The sequence below is a fragment of the Pan troglodytes genome, chromosome 12 (assembly GCF_028858775.2).
Source record: "Pan troglodytes isolate AG18354 chromosome 12, NHGRI_mPanTro3-v2.0_pri, whole genome shotgun sequence".
NCBI classification, from domain to species: domain Eukaryota; kingdom Metazoa; phylum Chordata; class Mammalia; order Primates; family Hominidae; genus Pan; species Pan troglodytes.
In genome coordinates, this window is record NC_072410.2 from 101,857,804 (window position 1) to 101,877,886 (window position 20,083).

The 20,083-nt window shown below is 40.9% G+C and overlaps 1 protein-coding gene across 1 annotated transcript in view; it reads left to right on the forward strand.

Moving 5' to 3' along the window:
- The window catches only part of APOB (apolipoprotein B), a 42,548-nt gene extending 23,009 nt beyond the window's left edge, over positions 1 to 19,539 (forward strand). The window contains exons 19-29 of the mRNA XM_515323.7: positions 1,131 to 1,313; positions 1,923 to 2,044; positions 4,312 to 4,522; positions 5,418 to 5,593; positions 5,703 to 5,890; positions 6,370 to 6,515; positions 7,435 to 7,808; positions 8,317 to 15,888; positions 16,293 to 16,407; positions 16,516 to 16,699; positions 17,634 to 19,539. Coding sequence (XP_515323.3) covers positions 1,131 to 1,313; positions 1,923 to 2,044; positions 4,312 to 4,522; positions 5,418 to 5,593; positions 5,703 to 5,890; positions 6,370 to 6,515; positions 7,435 to 7,808; positions 8,317 to 15,888; positions 16,293 to 16,407; positions 16,516 to 16,699; positions 17,634 to 19,238 — 10,876 coding nt within the window. The 3' untranslated portion in view covers positions 19,239 to 19,539. The remainder of the gene's footprint in view (positions 1 to 1,130; positions 1,314 to 1,922; positions 2,045 to 4,311; positions 4,523 to 5,417; positions 5,594 to 5,702; positions 5,891 to 6,369; positions 6,516 to 7,434; positions 7,809 to 8,316; positions 15,889 to 16,292; positions 16,408 to 16,515; positions 16,700 to 17,633) is intronic.
- The last annotated feature ends 544 nt before the right edge of the window (positions 19,540 to 20,083 follow it).

Genomic DNA, 20,083 nt, shown 5'->3' on the forward strand with positions numbered 1-20,083 from the left:
GGGAATCATTAGTATACAGAGGTTGTTGTGGTTAAACAGCAACTGGTATAGAGTGAGACATGAGAGATGAGGACAGAAATATGGAGAAGACAAACATATAAAGGAAGAAGGGGAATAACCAGCAATGAGTTAGAAGAAGTGACCAGAGAAGCAGAAGGAGAACCAAAGCCATAAAAGTTCACAGAAGCCAAAGAGCAGCCACAGGGGAGATCACCCCATGGGTAGGCGAAAGCTGGCATTAGGACTCCAGCACATCAGCAAAGCTTGGTCTTGTGGCACCCCCAACTTGGAGAAACAATACTGGGAGGAAAATGTGCTATTTCAAAGAAAGCATCCTTAGAAAAAACCAGGCCAATGTTGAACTTTCTTACATGTACTAAGTTTTTAAGTACACACTTGGAAGGAAGGTGCCATCGTCTCTTCAGATGTGAGAGGCTCCAGCGTCTTAGTCTGGTCATGAGTGTGCAACTCTATGGAAGGCTTCTGGGAGGTCAAGGAAGATGAAACCTAAATATGCCCATTGGATGTAGGAGCAAGGAGGGCATTAGAGACATTGATGAAAGCATTTTCAGAAGATGGAGTGAGCAGTCAGAGCACATTGGGAGGAAGTAGAGACTGCAAAGGCAGACAACTCTTGATGGTGAGGAAGATGAGAAAGCAAGAAAAGAAAGAAATGAGCATAGGGGAGGGGCACAGGGGAAGAGACTTGAGCGTGCTTAATGTGGGTGGAAGGAAGCAGGTAGAGAGTAGGAGATTTCATATGTAAGAGACAGTTTCTCTTGCCCTGCATTGTAGGAAGGAAGGGGCACACTGAAGTTCAGCCCCAGTGATCAGCTATTTAACATCTCTGAGCCTCTGCTTCTGTAAAATGAGAACCATAAGCCTACTGTTGTGGGGATTACAGGTAACAGATGGAAAGAACTCAGCCAGAAGCTTCAGAGTCACTCTCATGGCTTGTCATGTTGATGTTCTTTCTAATATTATTTGTTTCTCAGTAAATTAAATAGTTAGAGATAGGTGTGGACTGAGGGAAGACAGGAGGATAAGGGGGTGTTTGCACCCTGAGAATTTGTGATGTCCATTTTGATTCATGACTTGGCAATAACTCAGGTATTTTTGTTCTTCACCAGCAACACATTACATTTGGTCTCTACCACCAAAACGGAGGTGATCCCACCTCTCATTGAGAACAGGCAGTCCTGGTCAGTTTGCAAGCAAGTCTTTCCTGGCCTGAATTACTGCACCTCAGGCGCTTACTCCAACGCCAGCTCCACAGACTCCGCCTCCTACTATCCGCTGACCGGGGACACCAGGTTAGAGATGCTCAGTGACTGACCCAGCATTTTCTCACCTTCCACATCATGGCCACCTAGCATGGCACAGGAAAAAATACTCTGTGTTGTAAGCCCCTGTCACTAGCCTTCTGGGTTTGCACCATCTTTGGGTATTTAAAGCAGGGTCCTCTGGCCAACACATTGGGTGTCACCTTTTGCTTCCTTGTGCATGGGATGGGATCACAGCACAGATCCCAATTTGCTCCTAATTCAGTGTCCATGTTTCTGAGCCTCCAGACCCATCGCTATGAGCTCCCTGGAGCCCACCAATGTGCTTGAAGCCTTCACCGTACTTAGGTGGCTCCCTGTCTTCAGCCCCCAAGTTCCAGTGCTTGTTCTCAGCTTTGCTGAAACAACCAGCCAACTCCTGCTCTGCTTGTCCAAAGTCTTGGGAATCCTGGTGTCTGCCCTTGCCTTGGGTTCTTGTAGGACTGAGGGATCAAAAAGATCATCTTAGTTAAGGGCAAGAGACAATGTTAAAATAAGGACCATATTTTTGTTGCATTTGAGGCTGAATTGTTTTGGGAACAAAATCACCATCCTTGAAAGCTCTAACATTATGCACTGTCTTCATTGTAACATCTTTAGATTAGAGCTGGAACTGAGGCCTACAGGAGAGATTGAGCAGTATTCTGTCAGCGCAACCTATGAGCTCCAGAGAGAAGACAGAGCCTTGGTGGATACCCTGAAGTTTGTAACTCAAGCAGAAGGTGAGTATTCAAAACACAGCTGCCTCATCTCTGCTCGCAGTCTCAGGTTCAGAATTCATGAGGAGAACACATGTAATTTAACCTATTTAACAAATAGGTTAACTGAGTACCCACTAAGTGGCAGGCCTATTCTAAGACCTGGGGCTAGAACAGTGAACGATGGAGTCTCTGCCTTCATGGAAGTTACAGTGAACAACCAAACAAGTTAATATTTGGAATATCAGATCAGTACTGAGGAGGAAAACAGAGCATAGACTGGTCTAGGGAGGGCTAGGAGTAGGAGGGAGGAAGAAGGGCAGGGAAAGCAGTGCATTTGGAATAATAAGGGAAAGTCTCCCTGGTAAAGTGAGCATAAGGAGACCTAACAGAAATAAGAGGAGAAACCGTGTGGTAAGACTGTTACAGGCAGAGGGACCAGCAAGTGCAAAGGCCCTGAGGCTGACACACTACTACCATGTTTCAAGGAAAGGCATGAAGACAGTATGGCTGGAGCAGAAAGACCAGGGAGAAAAGAGGTAGAAGATGAGGACAGAGAGATATGGAGAGGTGAAGGAAGGATAATCTCATAGGCCATGGTAAGAACTTTGGCTTTTTCTATGAATTAAACGAAAGCCATTGAGGAGTCCTCATGATTTGATTTATGTTTATGTTGAGAAAAGACTATGGGGAGACAAGGGCAGAGAAACTAATATGTAGGTTATCACAATAATCCAGGCAGGAATCAGTGTTGTTTTGGATCAGGGCAATGGCAGAGGAGATATGAGAAGGGGATGGATTCTGGCCATATTTTGAAGATTAGGCTGACAAGATTTGCTGATACAGTGGATGTTGAGTGTAAGAGGAAAGGGGGAATGAAGACAAACCTAAGGTTTTTGGCCTGGGCAACTGACAAATGGAACTTCCATTTATTGAGATGGAAAGGGCTACTGGAGGAGCAGGTTTTAGGGAATGGGAGAAATTTAGGTGTTCACTTTGGAAAAAAAATTATATAGGGATAGCGAGGAGCAGGTTTTAGGGAATGGGGCAAATTTAGGTGTTCACTTTGGAAAAATTTTTATATAGGGATAGCATATCACAGAATTAAACTAGGAAGAAAATCCCATGATAGAAAGCACTGGAGGAGCAGGGCATGCTGGGGAAATAGTGTTTGGTAAACATTGTTTTACGAAAGATATAAAATGGACCAGCCTATAGATTGAAGGATGCCCGGGAATCTTGTTACAAAGAAAGGGGGAGTCGGGAGATGGAGCCCAGGGCAAGGGCAGTAAGGAACAAGGACAGGCATCTTGGGTAGAAAGTAATATAGAGATGTCGTGTCTTCCTGGCCCAGAAGGGCTGCGAGCCTTTGCTGTTCCACAAACAAGCTAAGTGCTCCCCCTTTCAGGGCCTTTGCATTCCTGACCTTCTGCCTGGAATGTGCTCCTCCCAGAACTCAGCGTGGCTCCAACCTCTCTTCATTCTGGTCTCTGCCCACATGTGCCCTTATCAGAGAGAACTTCTCTGACCACCAAGTATGAAATAACACTTCTTCTATCCCTTTCTTTTATCCTTGTATCCAGTTTTACTCTTCTTCATAACATTCATTACCATCTGACATGAGCAAGTTACTTGTTTATTGCCTGTACACCTCCCCCATTAGAAGGTAAGCCCCATGCAAGCAAGGATTCCCCAGTACCAAGAGCAGTGCCCAGCACACGATAGGCTCATAACAGGCAATCCATAAAGACTTGCATACATGAACACAACTGAGTTTAAAATTATCAGTAAATGAGACCCATTAAAAAAGTTTAATGAGAAAAAAAAAATTCAGTAAAATCCTGAATTGTGTTTTTGTTTAAGCACATTGATTCCTTGGAGTTTCTCTACCTTTTCCTCTCTTTCCTTCCAAAACATAGCTTATTTATTTATTTATTTATTATTTTTTTTTTTTTTGAGACGGAGTCTTGCTCTTTCACCCAGGCTGCAGTGCAGTGGTGCCATCTCGGCTCACTGCAAGCCCCGCCTCCCGGGTTCACGCCATTCTCCTGCCTCAGCCTCCTGAGTAGCTGGGACTACAGGCACCCACCAATCACGCCCGGCTAATTTTTTGTATTTTTAGTAGAGACGGGGTTTCACCATGTTAGCCAGAATGGTCTTGATCTCCTGACCTCATGATCTGCCCGCCTTGGCCTCCCAAAGTGCTGGGATTACAGGTGTGAGCCACCGCACCCGGCCCAAAACATAGCTTCTTACCACACATCTCTTGATTCTCTTATACACTCGTCCAGGTGCGAAGCAGACTGAGGCTACCATGACATTCAAATATAATCGGCAGAGTATGACCTTGTCCAGTGAAGTCCAAATTCCGGATTTTGATGTTGACCTCGGAACAATCCTCAGAGTTAATGATGAATCTACTGAGGGCAAAACGTCTTACAGACTCACCCTGGACATTCAGAACAAGAAAATTACTGAGGTCGCCCTCATGGGCCACCTAAGGTAAAGAAGGCCGAGGGTCATCTGACCTGCACTGCAGGCCTGGGTGGTTCTTTTCATTATTCCTCTTCCACTTCATACCTGACCAAGCCATGTTCTCCCCTAGTCTACAATCAGAGTGGCAGATAGAGCCCTCAACAATTTTTTTTTTTTTTTTGAGATGGAGTCTCACTCTGTCACCAGGCTGGAGTGCAGTGGCACAATCTCGGCTCACTGCAACCTCTGCCTCCCGAGTTCAAGTGATTCTCCTGCTTAAGCCTCCCAAGGAGCTGGAACTATAGGTGCATGCCACCACACCCAGCTAATTTTTATATTTTTAGTAGAGACAGGGTTTCACCATATTGACCAGGATGGTCTCGATCTCCTGACCTCGTGATCCACCTGCCTTGGCCTCCCAAAGTGCTGGGATTACAGGTGTGAGCCACTGCACCCGGCCGAGCTCTCAACATTTTAACCCTCTGCGCATGTCCAGTGGGATTTTCCTACCATTTATCAGGCACTTACTATTCATGTATCAAGCACAGTGCTGGGTGCTTTAAAGAAATTATCTCTGTCCTCACAATAAACTGCGAGGTCACTGTGAGTTTTCCTGTTTCATGGATAAGGAAATGGTAGCTCAGAGGGGTTAAATCATTTGGTCAAAGTCACAGAGCTAGTAAATAGCAGAGCAGGATTCAAACAGTTTTCAAAAAACTTCTCTTTCTCCTAAACCTGTTTGCAAAGTCCTTAATTTGTGCTGAATGTTGGCTTTAGAAGTTGATGAGTTTGATCTGTGGCTGTTTCTCTGAACCATCCTTGTATCTGGTTTTGATCACCACAAATGGAACTTCTGTTTAATCCTGCATATCTCCATTGAAAGGACAAAATCATTGGTGCCAACTGATTTTCTTTACCATAGTTGTGACACAAAGGAAGAAAGAAAAATCAAGGGTGTTATTTCCATACCCCGTTTGCAAGCAGAAGCCAGAAGTGAGATCCTCGCCCACTGGTCGCCTGCCAAACTGCTTCTCCAAATGGACTCATCTGCTACAGCTTATGGCTCCACAGTTTCCAAGAGGGTGGCATGGCATTACGGTATGTGTCTCTTCCCCTGTGTGAGCACTTCCAAAGTAATGCAGGTGTTGAGACCTGTGGTTACAGGCTGAACTAGTACCATTCACAACTATTTCCTACGTATTTTCAGATGAAGAGAAGATTGAATTTGAATGGAACACAGGCACCAATGTAGATACCAAAAAAATGACTTCCAATTTCCCTGTGGATCTCTCTGATTATCCTAAGAGCTTGCATATGTATGCAAATAGACTCCTGGATCACAGAGTCCCTCAAACAGACATGACTTTCCGGCACGTGGGTTCCAAATTAATAGTTGTAAGTATGAGTCTGCCAGTCAATAAATACATGGGTATAAGTGCCAATTACATCCTCAACTCTGAGCTAGGTGCAGGAAGGTTTCCAAAGATGTATAAGGCATGCTTCCTTCCCCCCAGGGAATTCTTGGGGAGAAAAAAAAACTTTCACAAGTGTGTAGTTACCCAGTTACACAAAGCTGAATGTGATACATATCAAAGAGATGCTACTAAGTAGAACAGTTCTTTGCCTAGTGGTATCAAAGGAAGCTTCAGGACACAAGCTAGGAGGCTGACTATGTTAGACATTCCTTTTATAAATATGGACAGTGATCAGTGACTGGCAACGAAGATTCATAATTTTCTGTTATTTATTTTTAACTTTCAGTGCATTGTCCAGCTTAATAATTAACTTGTCAAATCGGTATTTCTGCCTAATGTTCATTGCTCTTTGAGGCTCATCCAAGCCCATTACCTTAAAAGTCTCCTGTCATTTTGTAGGCAATGAGCTCATGGCTTCAGAAGGCATCTGGGAGTCTTCCTTATACCCAGACTTTGCAAGACCACCTCAACAGCCTGAAGGAGTTCAACCTCCAGAACATGGGATTGCCAGACTTCCACATCCCAGAAAACCTCTTCTTAAAAAGGTAAAAGAAGAAACCAGCAAGGCTTCTTGAACCATGCAAAGTAAATGAAAGATTTTACATAGCATGATTTAGACATTTTTTTAATTTAAATTTTTAAAGGAAATAATTTAAGCATTTTAAGGAGATTAATAACTATAGCACAAACACTGTGGCATCTTTGCATTAGTAAACATGAGAACACCAACCCTGTCAGGAAGAATCTAAGAAAGTCATTAGAGGATTCTGGTACTTTCACCCTAAGATATTTTATTCAGTACAACCTGTTATAAGCAAATTCTCCCTCTGACTGTGAAGAATTCAGAATGGCTAGAGGCGTTATTGACTACAGACTTGCTGTTAAGCTAGAGAGAGTCAGAACAGCCATTGAGCACTAAATGGAGGCAGCATTCTGAGAAAATACTTTAACCCAGGCTTACTGACTTCCATACCTATGTTCTTTCCACAAATCAAGTTGCCTCAATTCAGTTTAGCAAATTTGTATCAAGTATCCTCTATGTGCAAAATGCTAGACTAGGTACAGTGAGAAGATAGAAACTGGGTAAGGTATAGCCTTTTCTTTCAAGAAGATACCATGGAGACATCAACAAATGAGAAATAATTAATTATATAAGCAAAATTATGACATGCTCTTTGAGAAAGGTGCAAGGGACTATGTAACTGTAAGAATGAGACAAATTGGCTATGACTTAGGTGGGATGGTAATGATAAGGAGTGGCCCTTAGAAGAGCTTTGTCAGGATTTGAGTGTTTGACAGGTGGAGGTAAAAGCAAAGGGGTCCAGGCATAGGAGTAGCACAAAGAAAAGTGCAGAGTGGCTTTGGGAATGGGGCAAGTACAATATTGCTGTGAAGGTCAGAGGCAGAGAACTTTGAATGACTGATGTCTGACTGTGGGGATGTTGTCTTTGTTGTTCATTTCAGCGATGGCCGGGTCAAATATACCTTGAACAAGAACAGTTTGAAAATTGAGATTCCTTTGCCTTTTGGTGGCAAATCCTCCAGAGATCTAAAGATGTTAGAGACTGTTAGGACACCAGCCCTCCACTTCAAGTCTGTGGGATTCCATCTGCCATCTCGAGAGTTCCAAGTCCCTACTTTTACCATTCCCAAGTTGTATCAACTGCAAGTGCCTCTCCTGGGTGTTCTAGACCTCTCCACAAATCTCTACAGCAACTTGTACAACTGGTCCGCCTCCTACAGTGGTGGCAACACCAGCACAGACCATTTCAGCCTTCGGGCTCGTTACCACATGAAGGCTGACTCTGTGGTTGACCTGCTTTCCTACAATGTGCAAGGTGAGCTATGCTCAGGTAAAGGGTGCACCGGGCTAGTTCATGGCAGGCTCTAAGAGGAGAGCCTCCTCCAGGGAGGAAAGGACTTTGGCTTTCTAGCAGATAATCTTCCTTGCTACTTGGAAGTCTTTTATTTTATTCAACAAATAGAAATATTTATTAAACATATCACATGTATTAAATATTCTAGTAGGCAGTAACAGAAAGTAGACAGATAAGCCAGCAATTATAATTCAGTGTGAGAGGTGCTATGATAAAGTGTAGTATATAAGTATAAGGTAGAGTGGAAGCACTCAACAAGGGAACCTAAACAAAGCCTGTGGTGGTCAGGCAAGGCTTCCTGGAGGAATGCCTTTTGCTATCAGATTTTATCTTTGCATTACAGATCGAGGAGTCTATTGCACAATTGGCCCAGAAAAATGGGGCTTTATTATTGAAAGACTTTCAACATAGAGATTGCTCTGGAAATGTACTGCTTAATTTAACCAATGTCTTTTCATTTTTATGTTAGGATCTGGAGAAACAACATATGACCACAAGAATACGTTCACACTATCATGTGATGGGTCTCTACGCCACAAATTTCTAGATTCGAATATCAAATTCAGTCATGTAGAAAAACTTGGAAACAACCCAGTCTCAAAAGGTTTACTAATATTCGATGCATCTAGTTCCTGGGGACCACAGATGTCTGCTTCAGTTCATTTGGATTCCAAAAAGAAACAGCATTTGTTTGTCAAAGAAGTCAAGATTGATGGGCAGTTCAGAGTCTCTTCGTTCTATGCTAAAGGCACATATGGCCTGTCTTGTCAGAGGGATCCTAACACTGGCCGGCTCAATGGAGAGTCCAACCTGAGGTTTAACTCCTCCTACCTCCAAGGCACCAACCAGATAACAGGAAGATATGAAGATGGAACCCTCTCCCTCACCTCTACCTCTGATCTGCAAAGTGGCATCATTAAAAATACTGCTTCCCTAAAGTATGAGAACTACGAGCTGACTTTAAAATCTGACACCAATGGGAAGTATAAGAACTTTGCCACTTCTAACAAGATGGATATGACCTTCTCTAAGCAAAATGCACTGCTGCGTTCTGAATATCAGGCTGATTACGAGTCATTGAGGTTCTTCAGCCTGCTTTCTGGATCACTAAATTCCCATGGTCTTGAGTTAAATGCTGACATCTTAGGCACTGACAAAATTAACAGTGGTGCTCACAAGGCGACACTAAGGATTGGCCAAGATGGAATATCTACCAGTGCAACGACCAACTTGAAGTATAGTCTCCTGGTGCTGGAGAATGAGCTGAATGCAGAGCTTGGCCTCTCTGGGGCATCTGTGAAATTAACAACAAATGGCCGCTTCAGGGAACACAATGCAAAATTCAGTCTGGATGGGAAAGCCGCCCTCACAGAGCTATCACTGGGAAGTGCTTATCAGGCCATGATTCTGGGTGTCGACAGCAAAAACATTTTCAACTTCAAGATCAGTCAAGAAGGACTTAAGCTCTCAAACGACATGATGGGCTCATATGCTGAAATGAAATTTGACCACACAAACAGTCTGAACATTGCAGGCTTATCACTGGACTTCTCTTCAAAACTTGACAACATTTACAGCTCTGACAAGTTTTATAAGCAAACTGTTAATTTACAGCTACAGCCCTATTCTCTGGTAACTACTTTAAACAGTGACCTGAAATACAATGCTCTGGATCTCACCAACAATGGGAAACTACGGCTAGAACCCCTGAAGCTGCATGTGGCTGGTAACCTAAAAGGAGCCTACCAAAATAATGAAATAAAACACATCTATGCCATCTCTTCTGCTGCCTTATCAGCAAGCTATAAAGCAGACACTGTTGCTAAGGTTCAGGGTGTGGAGTTTAGCCATCGGCTCAACACAGACATCGCTGGGCTGGCTTCAGCCATTGACATGAGCACAAACTATAATTCAGACTCACTGCATTTCAGCAATGTCTTCCGTTCTGTAATGGCCCCGTTTACCATGACCATCGATGCACATACAAATGGCAATGGGAAACTCGCTCTCTGGGGAGAACATACTGGGCAGCTGTATAGCAAATTCCTGTTGAAAGCAGAACCTCTGGCATTTACTTTCTCTCATGATTACAAAGGCTCCACAAGTCATCATCTCGTGTCTAGGAAAAGCATCAGTGCAGCTCTTGAACACAAAGTCAGTGCCCTGCTTACTCCAGCTGAGCAGACAGGCACCTGGAAACTCAAGACCCAATTTAACAACAATGAATACAGCCAGGACTTGGATGCTTACAACACTAAAGACAAAATTGGCGTGGAGCTTACTGGACGAACTCTGGCTGACCTAACTCTACTAGACTCCCCAATTAAAGTGCCACTTTTACTCAGTGAGCCCATCAATATCATTGATGCTTTAGAGATGAGAGATGCCGTTGAGAAGCCCCAAGAATTTACAATTGTTGCTTTTGTAAAGTATGATAAAAACCAAGATGTTCACTCCATTAACCTCCCATTTTTTGAGACCTTGCAAGAATATTTTGAGAGGAATCGACAAACCATTATAGTTGTACTGGAAAACGTACAGAGAGACCTGAAGCACATCAATATTGATCAATTTGTAAGAAAATACAGAGCAGCCCTGGGAAAACTCCCACAGCAAGCTAATGATTATCTGAATTCATTCAATTGGGAGAGACAAGTTTCACGTGCCAAGGAGAAACTGACTGCTCTCACAAAAAAGTATAGAATTACAGAAAATGATATACAAATTGCATTAGATGATGCCAAAATCAACTTTAATGAAAAACTATCTCAACTGCAGACATATATGATACAATTTGATCAGTATATTAAAGATAATTATGATTTACATGATTTGAAAATAGCTATTGCTAATATTATTGATGAAATCATTGAAAAATTAAAAAGTCTTGATGAGCACTATCATATCCGTGTAAATTTAGTAAAAACAATCCATGATCTACATTTGTTTATTGAAAATATTGATTTTAACAAAAGTGGAAGTAGTACTGCATCCTGGATTCAAAATGTGGATACTAAGTACCAAATCAGAATCCAGATACAAGAAAAACTGCAGCAGCTTAAGAGACACATACAGAATATAGACATCCAGCACCTAGCTGGAAAGTTAAAACAACACGTTGAGGCTATTGATGTTAGAGTGCTTTTAGATCAATTGGGAACTACAATTTCATTTGAAAGAATAAATGACGTTCTTGAGCATGTCAAACACTTTGTTATAAATCTTATTGGGGATTTTGAAGTAGCTGAGAAAATCAATGCCTTCAGAGCCAAAGTCCATGAGTTAATCGAGAGGTATGAAGTAGACCAACAAATCCAGGTTTTAATGGATAAATTAGTAGAGTTGGCCCACCAATACAAGTTGAAGGAGACTATTCAGAAGCTAAGCAATGTCCTACAACAAGTTAAGATAAAAGATTACTTTGAGAAATTGGTTGGATTTATTGATGATGCTGTCAAGAAGCTTAATGAATTATCTTTTAAAACATTCATTGAAGATGTTAACAAATTCCTTGACATGTTGATAAAGAAATTAAAGTCATTTGATTACCACCAGTTTGTAGATGAAACCAATGACAAAATCCGTGAGGTGACTCAGAGACTCAATGGTGAAATTCAGGCTCTGGAACTACCACAAAAAGCTGAAGCATTAAAACTGTTTTTAGAGGAAACCAAGGCCACAGTTGCAGTGTATCTGGAAAGCCTACAGGACACCAAAATAACCTTAATCATCAATTGGTTACAGGAGGCTTTAAGTTCAGCATCTTTGGCTCACATGAAGGCCAAATTCCGAGAGACCCTAGAAGATACACGAGACCGAATGTATCAAATGGACATTCAGCAGGAACTTCAACGATACCTGTCTCTGGTAGGCCAGGTTTATAGCACACTTGTCACCTACATTTCTGATTGGTGGACTCTTGCTGCTAAGAACCTTACTGACTTTGCAGAGCAGTATTCTATCCAAGATTGGGCTAAACGTGTGAAAGCATTGGTAGAGCAAGGGTTCACTGTTCCTGAAATCAAGACCATCCTTGGGACCATGCCTGCCTTTGAAGTCAGTCTTCAGGCTCTTCAGAAAGCTACCTTCCAGACACCTGATTTTATAGTCCCCCTAACAGATTTGAGGATTCCGTCAGTTCAGATAAACTTCAAAGACTTAAAAAATATAAAAATCCCATCCAGGTTTTCCACACCAGAATTTACCATCCTTAACACCTTCCACATTCCTTCCTTTACAATTGACTTTGTAGAAATGAAAGTAAAGATCATCAGAACCATTGACCAGATGCTGAACAGTGAGCTGCAGTGGCCCGTTCCAGATGTATATCTCAGGGATCTGAAGGTGGAGGACATTCCTCTAGCGAGAATCACCCTGCCAGACTTCCATTTACCAGAAATCGCAATTCCAGAATTCATAATCCCAACTCTCAACCTTAATGATTTTCAAGTTCCTGACCTTCACATACCAGAATTCCAGCTTCCCCACATCTCACACACAATTGAAGTACCTACTTTTGGCAAGCTATACAGTATTTTGAAAATCCAATCTCCTCTTTTCACATTAGATGCAAATGCTGACATAGGGAATGGAACCACCTCAGCAAACGAAGCAGGTATCGCAGCTTCCATCACTGCCAAAGGAGAGTCCAAATTAGAAGTTCTCAATTTTGATTTTCAAGCAAATGCACAACTCTCAAACCCTGAGATTAATCCGCTGGCTCTGAAGGAGTCCGTGAAGTTCTCCAGCAAGTACCTGAGAACAGAGCATGGGAGTGAAATGCTGTTTTTTGGAAATGCTATTGAGGGAAAATCAAACACAGTGGCAAGTTTACACACAGAAAAAAATACACTGGAGCTTAGTAATGGAGTGATTGTCAAGATAACCAATCAGCTTACCCTGGATAGCAACACTAAATACTTCCACAAATTGAACATCCCCAAACTGGACTTCTCTAGTCAGGCTGACCTGCGCAACGAGATCAAGACACTGTTGAAAGCTGGCCACGTAGCATGGACTTCTTCTGGAAAAGGGTCATGGAAATGGGCCTGCCCCAGATTCTCAGATGAGGGAACACATGAATCACAAATTAGTTTCACCATAGAAGGACCCCTCACTTCCTTCGGACTGTCCAATAAGATCAATAGCAAACACCTAAGAGTAAACCAAAACTTGGTTTATGAATCTGGCTCCCTCAACTTTTCTAAACTTGAAATTCAATCACGAGTTGATTCCCAGCATGTGGGCCACAGTGTTCTAACTGCTAAAGGCACGGCACTGTTTGGAGAAGGGAAGGCAGAGTTTACTGGGAGGCATGATGCTCATTTAAATGGAAAGGTTATTGGAACTTTGAAAAATTCTCTTTTCTTTTCAGCCCAGCCATTTGAGATCACGGCATCCACAAACAATGAAGGGAATTTGAAAGTTCGTTTTCCATTAAGGTTAACAGGGAAGATAGACTTCCTGAATAACTATGCACTGTTTCTGAGTCCCAGTGCCCAGCAAGCAAGTTGGCAAGTAAGTGCTAGGTTCAATCAGTATAAGTACAACCAAAATTTCTCTGCTGGAAACAACGAGAACATTATGGAGGCCCATGTAGGAATAAATGGAGAAGCAAATCTGGATTTCTTAAACATTCCTTTAACAATTCCTGAAATGCGTCTACCTTACACAATAATCACAACTCCTCCACTGAAAGATTTCTCTCTATGGGAAAAAACAGGCTTGAAGGAATTCTTGAAAACAACAAAGCAATCATTTGATTTAAGTGTAAAAGCTCAGTATAAGAAAAACAAACACAGGCATTCCATCACAAATCCTTTGGTTGTGCTTTGTGAGTTTATCAGTCAGAGCATCAAACCCTTTGACAGGCATTTTGAAAAAAACAGAAACAATGCATTAGATTTTGTCACCAAATCCTATAATGAAACAAAAATTAAGTTTGATAAGTACAAAGCTGAAAAATCTCACGACGAGCTCCCCAGGACCTTTCAAATTCCTGGATACACCGTTCCAGTTGTCAATGTTGAAGTGTCTCCATTCACCATAGAGATGTCGGCATTCGGCTATGTGTTCCCAAAAGCAGTCAGCATGCCTAGTTTCACCATCCTAGGTTCTGACATCCGTGTGCCTTCATACACATTAATCCTGCCATCCTTAGAGCTGCCAGTCCTTCATGTCCCTAGAAATCTCAAGCTTTCTCTTCCAGATTTCAAGGAATTGTGTACCATAAGCCATATTTTTATTCCTGCCATGGGCAATATTACCTATGATTTCTCCTTTAAATCAAGTGTCATCACACTGAATACCAATGCTGAACTTTTTAACCAGTCAGATATTGTTGCTCATCTCCTTTCTTCATCTTCATCTGTCATTGATGCACTGCAGTACAAATTAGAGGGCACCACAAGATTGGCAAGAAAAAGGGGATTGAAGTTAGCCACAGCTCTGTCTCTGAGCAACAAATTTGTGGAGGGTAGTCATAACAGTACTGTGAGCTTAACCACGAAAAATATGGAAGTGTCAGTGGCAACAACCGCAAAAGCCCAAATTCCAATTTTGAGAATGAATTTCAAGCAAGAACTTAATGGAAATACCAAGTCAAAACCTACTGTCTCTTCCTCCATGGAATTTAAGTATGATTTCAATTCTTCAATGCTGTACTCTACCGCTAAAGGAGCAGTTGACCACAAGCTTAGCTTGGAAAGCCTCACCTCTTACTTTTCCATTGAGTCATCTACCAAAGGAGATGTCAAGGGTTCGGTTCTTTCTCGGGAATATTCAGGAACTATTGCTAGTGAGGCCAACACTTACTTGAATTCCAAGAGCACACGGTCTTCAGTGAAGCTGCAGGGCACTTCCAAAATTGATGATATCTGGAACCTTGAAGTAAAAGAAAATTTTGCTGGAGAAGCCACACTCCAACGCATATATTCCCTCTGGGAGCACAGTACGAAAAACCACTTACAGCTAGAGGGCCTCTTTTTCACCAACGGAGAACATACAAGCAAAGCCACCCTGGAACTCTCTCCATGGGAAATGTCAGCTCTTGTTCAGGTCCATGCAAGTCAGCCCAGTTCCTTCCATGATTTCCCCCACCTTGGCCAGGAAGTGGCCCTGAATGCTAACACTAAGAACCAGAAGATCAGATGGAAAAATGAAGTCCGGATTCATTCTGGGTCTTTCCAGAGCCAGGTCGAGCTTTCCAATGACCAAGAAAAGGCACACCTTGACATTGCAGGATCCTTAGAAGGACACCTAAGGTTCCTCAAAAATATCATCCTACCAGTCTATGAGAAGAGCTTATGGGATTTCCTAAAGCTGGATGTAACCACCAGCATTGGTAGGAGACAGCATCTTCGTGTTTCAACTGCCTTTGTGTACACCAAAAACCCCAATGGCTATTCATTCTCCATCCCTGTAAAAGTTTTGGCTGATAAATTCATTATTCCTGGGCTGAAACTAAATGATCTAAATTCAGTTCTTGTCATGCCTACGTTCCATGTCCCATTTACAGATCTTCAGGTTCCATCGTACAAACTTGACTTCAGAGAAATACAAATCTATAAGAAGCTGAGAACTTCATCATTTGCCCTCAACCTACCAACACTCCCCGAGGTAAAATTCCCTGAAGTTGATGTGGTAACAAAATATTCTCAACCAGAAGACTCCTTGATTCCCTTTTTTGAGATAACCGTGCCTGAATCTCAGTTAACTGTGTCCCAGTTCACGCTTCCAAAAAGTGTTTCAGATGGCATTGCTGCTTTGGATCTAAATGCAGTAGCCAACAAGATCGCAGACTTTGAGTTGCCCACCATCATCGTGCCTGAGCAGACCATTGAGATTCCCTCCATTAAGTTCTCTGTACCTGCTGGAATTGTCATTCCTTCCTTTGAAGCACTGACTGCACGCTTTGAGGTAGACTCTCCCATGTATAATGCCACTTGGAGTGCCAGTTTGAAAAACAAAGCAGATTATGTTGAAACAGTCCTGGATTCCACATGCAGCTCAACCGTACAGTTCCTAGAATATGAACTAAATGGTAAGAAATATCCTGTCTCCTCTCCTAGATATCGTATATTTTCAATGAGAGTTATGAGTAAATAATTATGTATTTAGTTGTGAGTAGATGTACAATTACTCAATGTCACAAAATTTTAAGTAAGAAAAGAGATACATGTATACCCTACACGTAAAAACCAAACTGTAGAAAATCTAGTGTCATTCAAGACAAACAGCTTTAAAGAAAATGGATTTTTCCGTAATTATTTTAGGACTAACAATGTCTTTTAACTATTTATTTTAAAATAACTGTGAGCTGTACGTTGCATATTTTAAACATAAGTGAAATATCTGGTTAGGATAGAATTCTCCCAGTTTTCACAATGAAAACATCAACGTCCTACGGTTATGAATCTAATAAAATACAAAATCTCTCCTATACAGTTGCGGGAACACACAAAATCGAAGATGGTATGTTAGCCTCTAAGACTAAAGGAACATTTGCACACCGTGACTTCAGTGCAGAATATGAAGAAGATGGCAAATATGAAGGACTTCAGTATGGAGCTTTTATTGAATTGAAACCTTATACCTTTTGAAAACTCATTGTGATTTTCTTCATCTCCATACCCCTTTCGTGATGGCTCATCTGTTTTTCTGCTTTCAGGGAATGGGAAGGAAAAGCGCACCTCAATATCAAAAGCCCAGCGTTCACCGATCTCCAACTGCACTACCAGAAAGACAAGAAAGGCATCTCCACCTCAGCAGCCTCCCCAGCCATAGGCACCGTGGGCATGGATACGGATGAAGATGACGACTTTTCTACATGGAACTTCTACTACAGCCCTCAGGTAAATACCACCTAATGAGTGACACGCCCCCAAGAGCGAGTGGAGAATTGGGGCAGATACATTTAATTCAGGACCAAATATTCATTCAGAGATTCCCCAAACTAGGTGAAAGACAGGCGGTAAGCAACTTCTTCTCTGAGGAAATATTCTCTAGAAAGTATTACAATGAGTCCTTGATTGATTTTAATGTTTAGATGCACACATGACATCCCATCAGCACTATTATTTATTAATTCTGGGCAAATCCAGGAAGATGAGGGTTATACCTCATCATCTAAATCATAGGCAAGCTCAGCCATAGGCAGGGTATATTTTTCAGAGAGTGCTGGTTTCTGTAGTATTTAAAACTTTAAAATCCTTCCCCACAATAGAATTGCTAGATGAGATACATCAAATTCCTCTCATGTCATTTACAAGCTCTGCCAGGGCCAAATCAAGGGTGACGTTACCAGAGGAGAAGACCAAACATGGTTCTATTACTGTTACTAAAAGTTTGTCATGGGCTTGGAGAATGCGTACTGATGTTGGGATTCTGGGTCTCTGCAGGGTGGGCTCCAACTTGCCTTTTTTGCTATTTCTTCTTTCCCTATCTGTCATTTCCTGACTCTTCTTCTCTCTCCTCTTCTTTCTCTTCCCCCCACTCCTCTTCCAGTTTTCAGTCCTAGGAAGGCTGAACTGTTAAGTGTCACAATGTAAATGCCAAACAGCAAGCTTTTTTTAAAATCCTTTCTGGGGCATGTGATAAAGAGAAATTAACAACAGTAGACTTATTTAACCATAAAACAAACACATGAACTGACATATGAAAGATAAATCCCTTTCAGTATATGAAAGATTCTCTGATCTTTATTTTTAACTGCTAATGAAGTTTTAGTGTACTATATTATGTAATTGGAGTAATTGAAAACATGTTCTTTTTTTTTTCTCTGTTTAGTCCTCTCCAGATAAAAAACTCACCATATTCAAAACTGAGTTGAGGGTCCGGGAATCTGATGAGGAAACTCAGATCAAAGTTAATTGGGAAGAAGAGGCAGCTTCTGGCTTGCTAACCTCTCTGAAAGACAACGTGCCCAAGGCCACAGGGGCCCTTTATGATTATGTCAACAAGTACCACTGGGAACACACAGGGCTCACCCTGAGAGAAGCGTCTTCAAAGCTGAGAAGAAATCTGCAGAACAATGCTGAATGGGTTTATCAAGGGGCCATTAGGCAAATTGATGATATCGAGGTGAGGTTCCAGAAAACAGCCAGTGGCACCACTGGGACCTACCAAGAGTGGAAGGACAAGGCCCAGAATCTGTACCAGGAACTGTTGACTCAGGAAGGCCAAGCCAGTTTCCAGGGACTCAAGGATAAGGTGTTTGACGGCTTGGTACGAGTTACTCAAGAATTCCATATGAAAGTCAAGCATCTGATTGACTCACTCATTGATTTTCTGAACTTCCCCAGATTCCAGTTTCCGGGGAAACCTGGGATATACACTAGGGAGGAACTTTGCACTATGTTCATAAGGGAGGTAGGGACGGTACTGTCCCAGGTATATTTGAAAGTCCATAATGGTTCAGAAATACTGTTTTCCTATTTCCAAGACCTAGTGATTACACTTCCTTTCGAGTTAAGGAAACATAAACTAATAGATGTAATCTCAATGTATAGGGAACTGTTGAAAGATTTATCAAAAGAAGCCCAAGAGGTATTTAAAGACATTCAGTCTCTCAAGACCACAGAGGTGCTACGTAATCTTCAGGACCTTTTACAATTCATTTTCCAACTAATAGAAGATAACATTAAACAGCTGAAAGAGATGAAATTTACTTATCTTATTAATTATATCCAAGATGAGATCAACACAATCTTCAATGATTATATCCCATATGTTTTTAAATTGTTGAAAGAAAACCTATGCCTTAATCTTCATAAGTTCAATGAATTTATTCAAAACGAGCTTCAGGAATCTTCTCAAGAGTTACAGCAGATCCATCAATACATTATGGCCCTTCGTGAAGAATATTTTGATCCAAGTATAGTTGGCTGGACAGTGAAATATTATGAACTTGAAGAAAAGATAGTCAGTCTGATCAAGAACCTGTTAGTTGCTCTTAAGGACTTCCATTCTGAATATATTGTCAGTGCCTCTGACTTTACTTCCCAACTCTCAAGTCAAGTTGAGCAATTTCTGCACAGAAATATTCAGGAATATCTTAGCATCCTTACCGATCCAGATGGAAAAGGGAAAGAGAAGATTGCAGAGCTTTCTGCCACTGCTCAGGAAATAATTAAAAGCCAGGCCACTGCGACAAAGAAAATAATTTCTGATTACCACCAGCAGTTTAGATATAAACTGCAAGATTTTTCAGACCAACTCTCTGATTACTATGAAAAATTTATTGCTGAATCCAAAAGATTGATTGACCTGTCCATTCAAAACTACCACACATTTCTGATATACATCACGGAGTTACTGAAAAAGCTGCAGTCAACCACAGTCATGAACCCCTATATGAAGCTTGCTCCAGGAGAACTTACTATCATCCTCTAATTTTTTAAAAGCAATCTTCATTTATTCTTCTTTTCCAATTGAACTTTCACATAGCACAGAAAAAATTCAAACTGCCTATATTGATAAAACCATACAGTGAGCCAGCCCTGCAGTAGGCAGTAGACTATAAGCAGAAGCACATATGAACTGGACCTGCACCAAAGCTGGCACCAGGGCTCTGAAGGTCTCTGAACTCAGAAGGATGGCATTTTTTGCAAGTTAAAGAAAATCAGGATCTGAGTTATTTTGCTAAACTTGGGGGAGGAGGAACAAATAAATGGAGTCTTTATTGTGTATCATACCACTGAATGTGGCTCATTTGTATTGAAAGACAGTGAAACGAGGGCATTGATAAAATGTTCTGGCACAGCAAAACCCCTAGAACACATAGTGTGATTTAAGTAACAGAATAAAAATGGAAATGGAGAAATTGTGGAGGGAAATATTTTGCAAAAATATTTTAAAAGATGAGGTAATTGTGTTTTTTATAATTAAATATTTTATAATTAAAACATTTATAATTAAATATTTTATAATTAAAACATTTATAATTAAATATTTTATAATTAAAATATTTATAATTAAAATATTTATAATTAAAATATTTATAATTAAATATTTATAATTAAAATATTTATAATTAAATATTTATAATTAAATGTTTATAATTAAAATATTTATAATTAAATATTTATAATTAAAATATTTATAATTAAATATTTATAATTAAAATATTTATAATTAAAATATTTATAATTAAATATTTATAATTAAAATATTTATAAATATTTTATAATTAAAATATAAAATAAAATTTTAATTATAAAATATTTATAAATATTTTA